The following is a 13119-nucleotide window of genomic DNA, read 5'->3' on the forward strand; positions in this document are numbered from 1 at the left end:
ATTGTATCTAGAAGCTTCTTGAAGGAGAGACCAGACCTTGGACCTGAACCACCTGGGTGGAGCATTTTATTTTCTGAATGTGATCTTCCATCCTCAATGAGCTACAGGGTCTGAAGTGTCCATTGAGCTGCCCCTGTCAGGATTGAGATTGTTCAAACCTTCTTTAAGTCTGTCTTGTTCTAGACTGAAGAGATTAAGCTCCTTTAACCTGTCTCTATAGAAACCGACTGACTGATGGTTTATCCATAGAGACCAAGGACCATTCTTATTCTTCCAGCTCTTTCTAAGGATAAAATCACTTTGAGGTGCACTGAGTAAAACAGAGGGCTGTTCTGCATTAGGTATTACTAGTGCATTGAAGATCTACTCTGGGTTTAAATTCCACTCTTTGTGCCAAATACAAAAGCTGTCGGTCAGTGTTTTACCCGAGACTGTCCTGATGACCCTGAAGAATCAGCATAAACACCCAGATGTCCTTCCTGCAGCTCTGAATCCCCAAGAGACAGGATTACAGGTTTTCTATGAGCAGTCGGAGCTGCATCCTTACCACTGCCATGATCACAGAATCTTATCCCTGCTGCAAAGGGGACTTTTACACTTCTAAAAATGGGGAAAAGATGACAGTAAATGACAAAAGATAATTCATCCTTATGTTCCACCTTTAACAACCTGCTGGTTTCCTACTACGTTAGTTATAGCAGTGGTTCTCAAAGTGTGGTCCGCGGACCACCAGTCATCTGGGAGCATGCGCCAGGTGGTCCACGGGGTGACCTAATCATCTTTCTTAAAACAAGTCTACAATGTTTAAGTTTAAGTTTAAGTCAGAGGAAAGAATATTGTAGTGTTCGCTACTAAGAACTGCAAGCTGTAAAAAGTGGGAGGAGGGACTTGTGTGTTGATTCTAGGTATTGGAGTTTCACCAGCCATTAAGGGGATGGACTGTGTGTGTCAGTAATGGGGCGAGCACAAGCCTAGTCATAGGCTTGGCTGGCTTGAGGGTTTGCCGAAAGGACAAAGTTTCCATTCGTTCTCCTTGGCTGTACCCTTCTGTTGCCTTTGTGTTTTAATGAAGCCTGAGTTATTGCAGACCACCTCGCCTCTTTATTTTCCCCATCAGCGCCTATTGCTTCAGTGTTTTAGTTTTATGCACCACGAGTGAAATGATGTCACACATTGAAAACGAGTCAGTTTGGCAGTAATGTCCTTGGCGCCGTGTATTGTTGTTAGTGATGCACGGGTCACCAGCCCAACCCAATCTAAAATCTTTTTTTTGAAAACAAGTGAATCCACGGATCACAAGTTATCATGACTGCGTGGTTACACTGTTTACGTTTTGATATGCGAGTGTGGTTCGACCATTGCTCTTATTGTTCGTACCATTTTGTTCTTACTTTTGAATATTGCGGCCGAGGAGCGCCCAGCTGAGGTGCGTGGAGAGGTGCAGGATAGGAGGAGGAGACAAAGGGGGGACTGAGGGCTACTGGCCAGCGCGGGTTGACCATCTGGTGCGGTTGCACATTGAAGTGGGCTGTTGGGCTGCCATGTAAATAGTTATCCCCGGTTTATACCCCTTTATACCTGTAACCACTTAACCACCCTATAGTACCTGTACCCCAAATGTCCCGAGTGTGTTATAGCCCGATGACGCTGTATTTGTGTGCCAGTGTCTTTTCTGCTGTGCTGGGAACAAAGGGCACTTTCCACTCTGAGCCTGAATTTCTCTTATAAGGTGGATGCAGGTGATTACATTACCTGTAAAGCGCTTTGAGTGGAGTGTGAAGAAAAGCACTATATAAGTATAAGCATCTATTAATTATTATTATAATGTCTTACTTTGAGTTTGAAAGTTCTGAGTGTAATTTAAAGAAGCAGAAGGCTTATTATGGAGCACTGGCTCAAATCTGGAACTCTGAAATGCAAATATAGCGACGATAGTGACAGCACAGGTGCAAGTAAGATGCAGAATAGAAGTGAAAATGTGAGTGAGGTAATTTGTGAACCATACCAGCAGTGCTGGAATTCTAATTCCAAGAGCTTGATGAATGTGATGTGCAAGGAAGCAGAAGGTGTGCTTGATGTGATGTCTTCGTCTGCTTCCGGACATGAGGCTAAAGTTGTCCAGCTTGGATCCAGATATCACTTCTCTGATTGCTCAACAAAAGCAGCTCCATTCTTCACATTAACTTTTTAAGTAACAAAAACATTTGCAAGATATGCAGCTTTGTTTGTAAAAATATTACTACTTTTCATAAAATTTAATTCAATATTAGTTATTTTTAGTACATTAATAGGTGATGATTTTTACAGGGGAAGAAGTGGACGTAGGCATACTGTAGGTGGTCCACTGCATCTGTGACTTGGTGTAAGTGGTCCGCGGAACATAGAACTTGGAGAACCACTGGGTTATAGGGACAGATTGCCCCCTGCTGGAGATTGTACGTGTGAAGTTAACATCATAGCACAGGAGCACAACATACTGCCAGTGTGCATTACAGGCATTGTATTAACATACACTTAGTGGAGCTCAGCAGGCAGCGATTTACTCAAAAACTCCACGCCAACATGCATTGTTGTGTAACGCCCTCGCCTGGTGGTGAGGAGGAAGTACCGCTGGGCATGCTGGGAGTGGTAGCCGGGGAGAGTCCGAGGGTCAGCACGATGACCAGCGGCTGACCTTATCTGTGTAAATTATGTCCTAGTAATTCTAGTGCCCTGTGTAGTCCTGTAAAAGTGTAGTGTGTTGTTAGGTAATTACCACCCTAAACATGTGTACGTGTTCCGTCAGTCTCATGTGTGTGTAGCTCCTGTGTTTGGTTTTGGGTGGTTGTAAACGAATAAAGCTAATGCTTGTTTGTTAATCCCGTCTCCACTTGTCCTTGTTCTGAGAAGAACCTGTAAACGCTACAGTTGTTTTATGTTTTCTTGTTCACACTTTATGAAGCTGATGGGAAAAATGCAGCCTCGTCCTTTTTGAATGTTTGTGGTAAAATACTCCTGCGTCCAGTCCAGGGAGACATCTCGGCTTGCGACTTGTGATTTCTGGGTTCGTCATGACTCAATAAGGATAAACTAAATAGCACTAAAAACGGACAGGTGAGAAATTTTAAAAACGTATCAATAATTCGGTTCACTAAAACCAGAATCGTAACAAGGCAGTTTTACCGGGCAGAGAGCTCGGGGAGGTAGCTTGTCCAGTGTGAGCGCCGGGGGCAGCTCCAGGCGGGCTGGGCAGGTTTTTGTACAGGCGCTCTATCAGAATCAATCACTGTGGTGGACTTTCGGTGGCGGGACCAGACTGAGTGTGGGCAGTAAGTACAACGCAGCCTCGCCGTCTTCCTCCCGGGCTCTCCGCGCAGACAAATTCCGCAGGACTGCGCGGCTCTTAGAGAAACACGGGCGCTTTTATGATCATATTTAATGTTGAGATTATTAATGTCCTGTACTTAACACCTTCCACGATCTGGATATAAAATAGTTTAAACGTCAGGATCCTTGGGTTTCCAGGCGAGATAAAGGAAGATATAAACCTGTAGAAACGCTGTAGATGCTCTTCTGGTCTGGGAGCAGGTTTTTGCACGAGCGCTGAATCAGGTTCAAGCACTGTGGTACACTTTCGGCGGCGGCACCAGACTGAGCGTTGGAAGTAAGTGATCTCTCCGTCTTTTCAGAGCTCTTTCTGTGTGTTTTTCTGAAATTATTTTTTGTCACAGAAATTGCAACTCTGAAGCTCATGTTAGGCGTTTTTTTTAAAGTTCTTACTTTATAAAGTTGAAGAGTGTTGTGTTGAGAAGAGCGATTCGGGAGCGTGGTGTCAGCTCGGTTAGCCTCAGCCCGGCTAAGCTGCGGCGCTCCTCTACAGTGCGGGATACTTTACAGGCTTCATCTCGTGTAAATCCTGAGTGTCCATTTATTATGTTTGCTTTATAGTGTAACGCTTACGGCCGACAGGCACTGTGTAAGAGCCGGCGTACCAGAGCGGGTGACGTCACCGCCCTTCCCTGTGATAGCAGGACCACAGCTACTGGGCTGTGGAGAGATCTCTCTTTAGCTCACGGGGCTAGGTCGCTCCAGAGAGACGTGGGAGTCCCGGGTTCGAGCCTCCAGTCGGGATGGGGCCGACCAGATGTGGCAAGGGCGCCCGCCTGAGCCCCCGTTGCGTTAAATTGGTGTCAGAAGCGGGGTGGGATAGCCCTTCGCCGGGGACGGCGATTTAAGTGGGGGAGAGTGTAACGCTTACGGCCGACAGGCACTGTGTAAGAGCCGGCGTACCAGAGCGGGTGATGTCACCGCCCTTCCCTATGATAGCAGGACCACAGCTACTGGGCTGTGGAGAGATCTCTCTTTAGCTCACGGGGCTAGGTCGCTGCAGAGAGACGCGGGAGTCCCGGGTTCGAGCCTCAGTTGGGATGGGGCCGACCTAATGCGGCAAGGGCGCCCGCCTGAGCCCCCGTTGTGTTACAATAGTATGAATGCTTCTATTTTGAGTAGGCTTCAATGTGAAATGTGCATTAATCCTGCTGGTACTGGAGATACAGAGTCGGTGTCAAAAGCGCACAGCGGAATGTTTCCACTTCCCATGGTCTGAAACCCGATTGAGACTGTTGTGTTCAGACCCTGCCAGTCCAAGTGAGACCAGTGATGCCGCAGTGTAGCCGCTGACTCGGGTCCATTTCAGGCGGAGAAGAGCTGACAGGCGCGGGCTGTGTGGAGACAGAGCCGCGTCTCCGCTCCCGCTGCACTCTGGGGGCTGACAGAACCCAAACTCAAATATCAGGAATATCAATTCGTATATACAGTATGCACTCGAGTTATTGCTGTTCAATTACAACATATTAACATAAAGCATCTTTTTTAAATCTTTTTTTGAAGAACAGAAAAATCATAATTCAATGTGTACAGATCAGCTAAGTGTTGAAGTAGATTAGTGTCGTTTCAATGTTCCCGTTAGCGTTAATAATTATTTTACAATTCAGGGGCTACACGAAGCTTTGACGGTTTAAAAATTGAATAATATTGTTTTCGATTGTTTTATCTCTCGCTAAATGATCTCTGCTCTTGGGTTCATAATTGCTTTGGATTTGCACTTTGAAAGATTTTGAATAAGCTGTAGGGACAGCGGAAATGAAGACAAGAAAATAAACTTTTTGTAGTAACTGTACAGTCATCATATTAAGCTCCAAAAATGCTTAATCCAACAATAAGTGTTTTATTAAACACTTAATTAAAAAAAGTGTTTTATTTGTACTTTATATCTCATAGCAGGCATAAGTTTTTCTTCTCCAGATGAATACACTTGCGAATTTCACAGTTATTTGTAGCGTCTTGTACTTATAAAGCCTTCCCAGTGGGCAAAAGACGTATAATATACGTCTATTAAACGTATACCTTAGACGTCTAAATGTGGTCTACAATTCGTCTAGAATGAAATTCTAATATACGTCTAAAGTTATACGTCAATTATACGTCTATGTTTAGACGTTCATTATACATAAATGGTTGGAGTTCTATTATACGGATAAATTTAGAGGACTATTATACATATATGGTTGGAGTTCCGGATAACTTTAGAGGTCTATTATACGAATAACTTTAGAGGACTATTATACGTATATGGTTAGAGGTCTATTATACGTATAACTTTAGAGGTCTATTATACGTATATGGTTAGAGGTCTATTATACGTATATGGTTAGAGGTCTATTATACGGATAACTTTAGACGTCTATTATACGTATATGGTTAGAGGTCTATTATACGGATAACATTAGAGGTCTATTATACATCAAAGATAGATTTTATAGGTGTAGAAACAAGTAAACCAAGCCAATTATAAGGTTTAGAAATTTATTCTGAAAATACACATTCACACCTGAAACATACGTATTTCAAATTATACATTGTATACAATCAATCAACAATCAACATATGGGCAATAATCATAAAAAACACAACTAGTCTTAAACTTCAGCTACAAATTCTGGTAACATGGCAATATACAGTATAGTAATGACAAACACAAAACTAATTACATTAACACACTAACTCAAAACCACATTTTGATTCAAATATACATTTGAAAATGTACAACTTCTATATTTCCAAGAAAAAAAAAAATGTTACAATGGAAGTTAAGACGATTTTTGTCCACTATTTGCAAACCCTGTCTAATTGTCCTAACAGTTAGAACCAAAAACCTATTATTTTCAGAGTCCAGATCTCCTGGCCCCCTGCCTTGCATATGCATTCTTCAAGTAACACATTGTGTGCTCCTTTATTTCTTATTCTGTTGATGTAGGGTGGGACTTCAGCACCGCAGCTAGGAGAAAATTATATAATATTACTTCCCAAATAAATGATGATTAATATCTTCTTTAGTATAATCTAAAAAATGAACGGTTTACTAAGCTCATGTGCCATTTTTTTGCTTATTCACGTACTATTTTAATCAAAATAATATTAAGAAAGATCTGTATGTATTCAGATAGTATTATTATTGTTCATACTTACTCGTCAAAAGAGGATTGCTGAGATATTTGCGGATATACTTCTACGTTTGAAAAACGTGTCCAAAATGGTGACCAACGAATACTAGCAATGCATTGTGGTATATAACCGGAAAATATGCTGGGTTCGATATTTTCTCAACGTATGCGTTTATTAATGTTGTCGATATTATGGTTGAAATTTAACATTGATAATACATCGCGGCTATGTGCCCCCTGCTATGAGCTGATGTGCAATTTTAACGCATGCAGTTAGTAAGGATCGGTCACTGTTGTATGGTATTATATATAATGACATTATGGAATAGGATGGGGACAGGCCTGGCATCACGGGGGGAGGGGGGAATGTCGCCCCTTCAGTTTTGGGCAAAAAGATTTACCTAACTTAATTTGCGCCCTAAAAAATAGTTGTACTTTGTCAATGGTCAGACAACACTAAATGACACGAACAGTCACTCAGTCTGTTTGATGGGCAGGAGGGCTATCCGTCCAGGAACTGCACATATCAGTGTCGTTATTGAGTGTCAACATTACGATCCTGTTTGCTCAGGTGGACCGATTCCTTGCAGTAGTTTATCATTATACTTAAAATCGTTATATAACTAGGACTAGTTATAGCAGTCTGTGCTTTCTGATGGTTTTACAACATTTTTTTCTAAACGATTCAGAACGTCCATGTAGCTGCAAAAATGAACGCTTATGGTACTTTTCGCTCCAGGCAATACAAACCGTGAGAGTGACGAAAAATGTGAAACGGAACTTCATCGCAAATACCAGATTGCTAGTCGTTATCTTCTATCATGAAGCACTAATCAATGGCATAGCTGCGAGATTTCATTTGGGTAGCTGCACCGTACAGCTCCGTTTCAACCGAAATATCACTCCCCCCTCAGAATTTCAGACGCCCCCCTACAGATTTTTCCCCGGGCACCGCGCACTGATGGGGGACGGGGTGTCCAGGAAATGGTATCAACTTTTGTCAAGAAAATAAAAATAGAAACTCTGTAGGCACTCAAACATTTTACTGTTTTTTTTCAGGCAGGTGGCAAGACCCCCTCAGCAAAACCCTTGTATGCCAAGCTGTGGGCATTGATTCGTCGAATATACGTATATTTACGGCGAAATTACATCTATACGTATATATACATCGCCTCGACGTATAATCAACGTCGAATTGCAACCGTAAAATCGACGACATGAATAAACGCATATATAACGTCGAAAACACATCTAACACAGTGCCTGAGGCTTTTTACTGTATGACTCAAGTTAGAACTAACCGCAACTAGGAGTATACGGCACTCTGCACAGTGCACGAAGTAAATTATTTTGGCAGTAATTAATTTACACGTGTATAATAAATATAGTAAATATAATAAATTAATTACTGCCAAAATAATTTACTTCGTAATTTACAGTAAAAAGCCTTATGCACTGTGTTAGATGTGTTTTCGACGTTATATATGCGTTTATTCATGTCGTCGATTTTACGGTTGCAATTCGACGTTGATTATACGTCTAGGCGACGTATATATACGTATAGACGTAATTTCGCCGTAAATATACGTATATTCGATGAATCAATGTCCACTGGGTTAGTACCTGCCGGTGCTGATGGGTCCTGCAGACAGTGAAACGATCATGTCGTTACGGGTCAGTTTTATTTAGCGGGAGACGAGAGGTGCCACGTTGGGCTTTTAACACAGGAGGCAGCAGGGATACAGCTTTAGTTTGTAGTCCTCAATAAGCAAGATATGGTTAAAACACATTTAGGGAAATAAACTTTCAGACATTACCAAAATGAGGTGTATTTAATTAATTTTAAATACATGTATTTCCAACTGAAGAACTTTAGTCCTGAATGTCCTGAAACAGTTATTCAAACCCTGTACAAACGTGTAGAACTCTAAACTTCCTTTTCCTTTTTTCAGCTATCTGTCAATAGTGAAATAATGTCTATTTTGCGACAGTTCGGGTTCTTGCTCCTTGTGGGTCGGTGAGAGTCTCTCCAAGGCGGCTGTGAGTCTCTCTGATCTCATTCCAACCGGTTTCCGTCTGCAGGTAACGCGCTGCCGTCTCTGTCCCTCCTGCCGCCCTCCACTGTGGAGCTGAGCACCAAGAGAAGCGCCACGCTGCTGTGTCTGGCCAACAAGGGCTTCCCGTCCGACTGGAGCCTGCAGTGGAAGATCGACGGCAGCTCCAAGAGCAGCAGCGTCACCAAGACCCCCGGCCTCCTGGAGAACGACGGCACCTACAGCTGGAGCAGCACCCTGACGCTGTCCGAGGCCGACTGGAAATCGCTGCACTCCGTGACCTGCGAGGCCAGCCAGGGGTCCCAGGCAACTGTCCAGAAGACCCTGAACAAATCTGACTGCCCAGAGTAGCCCACACAGAGGGCAGCGCTGCATTGCTGATGGCTGTGTTGTGTTTTAGCTTTATCTCTGTGACTGTAACCTTGTTGCGCCGCTCAGTACTCAGACATGTTTGTTAGCAACGTTTTAGACGCGCTGAGCTTCTCCATCAGCCGCTGTCCATGTGTGCGTGTTGTTTAGTCCTGTTGTATGTGCTGTTAGTGAGAGAAAAATAATAGTAATAAAGAATTTTTGAATCATGAAATTAGTCGTCCTGATCTTTATTATAGAAACTCCTTTGCACCCCATAAATGCATGTTGTTCTGATTTGATTGTGAATTATTTATAGCTGAGTGATCCCTGACAGAGCAGGTCTAACTGTCACCCTTTTCTATAAAGAAGTGGAATCCTGCCAGAAAAAGATCATTCTCTGCTACCCATCACACTGCTTAGCTTAAATAAGAAAAAATAACCAAAATATGAAGGAGTAATTGTAAAAAAAAATTAGATGGTTGGTATTCTTTCATGTTTTACAGAAGTGATTACTGATGAAAACAAGTATTACAGCAAGCCTCAGACAGCTCTGTTCATGGTGCTGTGCTGCCTCTGGCCTTCAGTTTGAACTGCTGCCAGTAAGAATGTGTTGCATGGTGGAAAACTTACACACAGTTATGCGAAAAACCTGATAAATCTGCCTCTGTGTCAGCAAGAAGATTAGGGGTCTCAGTCTCACTTCCTGGAGCGTCAGGATAGTGCAGCGGTGTTACACAAACAGTAACAAGAATTCCATGTGTAACTCGGAATATAATTGGCTGAATTAACTGTCCAGGTTGGAACAAAAAGCAGAATACTTCAGGTCTTCTAGGAATAGAGCTGGAGATGCCTGATGCAGATCCTTCTTTGGTAGTTTTACTGATATTTTTTTGTGCAGAGACTGGAGACTCAGGGGGTTAAATGATTTTCTGGGTCTAATGGAGCATCACCTCTCTGCTCACTCTGAACCCTCTGCACCAGCTTGAGTCTCCCAGTAATGACCATATTGTCATCACCTGAGATGTTAATGAGCTGCATGATCATGGGTGTGAAGACCACAGTGGTCACTATCTGTTCTGTTTTGGGGTACAGGGGTGCACTTCAGTGGAACAGGGCTTTTCTGGGGCATGAGGTTGGCAATCAAGCACCAGGGATCAGTTACATGTGACACCTTGACTTAATTATCCTTTTAGTTTTACCCTCAAGTGTTCTGTACATTTAAGGGTTGCCCTGATGGCTTGTTTTTTAACGTGGTCTTTACTAGTGTTTCAAATTGTAAATGATCTTGCAGGAGACTGATTATCTGACAGAAACTGGCAATACTCAAGATAAACAATATTGCAAAAGGCAAATAAACAACCTACACCTGATTATCACATCAGTCAGATCCACAAGATCCAAATCAAAAGGTAGTTCTTCCAAAAGGGCAGCACAGTGGCACAGTGGTTAGCATTGCTGCCTTGCAGAATATGGGCCCTGGGTTCAGTTCCCGGTGGGTCTGTATGTTCTTCCCATGTTTGTGTGGGTTTCCTCCTGGTGCCCCAGTTCCCTCCCATAGTCAGAAGACATAGTGGCAGGTTAATTGGCTTCTGCGCAAACTGGGCCTGGTGTGTGTGTGTTTGTCTGTTCTGCAATACAGTAGATGTCCTTGTGCCTTTTGCTTACTGGGATAGGTTCTGTGTCCTCTGCAACCCTATATTGAGTAAAAATGTTTAGAAAATGGAGGGATGGATAATCTGCCATCACCCAATTTTCCAAGGAAGGCACAGTTTTCTAGTCCCTGAGAAAAACTCCTACTAACACTGGCAGATCAGACTGGGATTTTTTATAGGCTATAGGACTGTCTGTCAGGAGTATTTATCCTAGTTTGGACTGTGCAATTTAACTGTTTAAAGTTACTAAGACCACTTTTTCACTTCATCTGCAATATGTTTTTTTTAAATAAGATAGATGAGTAATAAATTGAGTCAATTGAGGACAAGTTCTGTTTTCAATGACAAATGAGAGACATGTTTATATTGCTGGGTGTGTACGAGCAATCTGAATGAAAGGTTTTAGTTCAAAGGTCCAACAGCAGTGTCCTCCTGAGGTCTAAACCTATTGCCTTTCTCTTTGCCGTCCTTTAATAGTTATTATTTTATATTGTATATGTTGTGTTTTTGAACATTTATGTATTCATGCTTGGTATTGTTTAAATATTTATGTAATGCCAAACACTTTGAGGTGTTTACTTCTTTTGTGACATAATGATATGATTGGTAATTATCAATAACAATAATAGCAGATAATGAATTGATATTCGTTGGGAACTACAGTATCAAGCCCTTGTTTTGTGCCCTGTAGTGGATAGTATTTTATTTTGTCTGGGTAAGACGTAGAACACAGATCATCCGTACCTTCTTATCAATTTTCTCAAAAACAACAGGACAGAGCACAAACTATTAGCTGCAGAGTATATACAGTGAGCTGAAGAGTCAGCAGTAAGACCCTGGATTATCAAGCTTCTAACCATCAGGTGGATTCAATGTTTCTTTCAGTCTTCATCACAGTTTGACTTTGTTGAGTTATGCTGCAATAGAATAATTAGTGCACATGAATATTAATAATTATCTAGAGTCTTTAAAAGGGACCTGTCAGCTGTTTTGGGTGCCAGAGAGGGAGAGACAGACTCTCAGAGCAGGTACAGTAGAAGATAGTTAAACCCAGCCCTTGTGTTATGATGTAGACAGCAGTGTTAGAGGGAGAGGAGCCCCTGGAGACTCTTCTCCATCTGGGCTGTCCTGCCCTGGCCCAGCTGCAGGGCTCATCCTGTCTATGCAAATCCTCCCAGCAACAGCTTCAGTTTCTCGCCACATCTTGCGATTTCATAGCCATAAATACCCCGGGGACAGTCTGAGCTGAGCGCAGCTGGGCTGATTTGCCTAGCAAGGGGAGAATGGGCTGGTTGAGGGAGGTGTCATACTGTGGGGGTGACAGAGAACTGCACCTGTTCATGAGTAGGAAAGCAAGAGAGCAGGTCATGGGTCTGGTCAGAATGTTTTAAACATAACTCCCAATAACACTTTATATAAAAAGTCACTGAGGGCTTATAAATATTAACTACATATTTCAGTAATTAGGTGGTTTAAGCATCTCTTATGAGGTGTGACTAATTTTACTGATGTACAGTATGTGTGAATGTGCCGTGAAGACATGTTTAACGGTGTTAAATACATTTCTTAGTTATAAGTGATTACATTTTAATGTATTTACTAATATTCCATAAACTGTATTGTAGTAATAATAATAGTACAGTAGCAATAATATCTGTGTGTAAATGGAACCTTTCCTGAAATTGGACAATTTGCCATGCTCAGTCATTAGTAATGTGTGTGTGTATATACTGTATATGTAGGGTGAAATTTCTGAGTGGGATAGGAGTGGTCAGCATTGCTGCCTCACAGGACTGGGACCCTGGGTTCAATTCTGAACCTGAGGTTGATATCTGTGTGAAGTTTGAATGTTCTCCTCAGGTTTGCTTACTGTAGGTTTTCTCCAGATTCTTCGTTTTACCCCCACAGTCCAAAGACATACTGTATTGGTAGTTCAAGTTGGCAGCTGTGTCAGCATGTGTAGGCTGCAAAGGAACAAGTGAAGGTTTCAACCTTTACTTATTTCTTTACTGTACTGGTAGCTGACTTAGCTTCTGGGAAAACTGGCCCTGGTGTGTGTTTGCTGGTGTCCCACCTAGCATGTATTCTGCCCTGCGCCTGTTGTCAGCTGGGATAATAATAATAATAATAATAATAATAATAATAATAATAATAATAATAATAATAATAATAATAATAATAATAATAATAAACTTTATTTTATATAGCACCTTTAAAGGTGGCTTCTCAAAGCACTTTACAGAATCACAACAACAATAAATAAAAAGAATACACAAGATAAAATGCAATTACAATATATAGAGGAGACCGTGGATGGTGGTACTAAGAAAAGCAGAGGGGTGAAGAATGGAACCAGTTAAGTAAAGGCTTTTCTGAAGAAGAGGGTTTTGAGTCTGGATTTGAAGGAGTTTAGAGAAGGTGACTCTCTGATATCCTTGGGGAGAGAGTTCCAGAGCTTGGGGGCATAACAGGAGAAGGCCCTGTCACCCATACAATGTAGATGGGCTTTGGGGACAGTAAGTTGAGCAGAATTAGAAGAACGAAGGTTGCAAGGTGGGGAGTAGGGCAGTAATAGTTCAG

At 42.1% G+C, this 13119-nt stretch overlaps 1 gene segment (V, D, J or C); it reads left to right on the plus strand.

The window, feature by feature from the left end:
- The window catches only part of LOC102696545 (Ig kappa chain V-III region MOPC 63-like), a 100524-nt gene extending 91405 nt beyond the window's left edge, over positions 1–9119 (plus strand). The window contains 2 exon segments of the V gene segment in view: positions 3599–3643; positions 8565–9119. Of these exon segments, the coding sequence occupies positions 3599–3643; positions 8565–8887 (368 nt within the window).
- The last annotated feature ends 4000 nt before the right edge of the window (positions 9120–13119 follow it).

Source organism: Lepisosteus oculatus, chromosome 18, assembly GCF_040954835.1.
Source record: "Lepisosteus oculatus isolate fLepOcu1 chromosome 18, fLepOcu1.hap2, whole genome shotgun sequence".
Classification (NCBI taxonomy): Eukaryota; Metazoa; Chordata; class Actinopteri; order Semionotiformes; family Lepisosteidae; genus Lepisosteus; species Lepisosteus oculatus.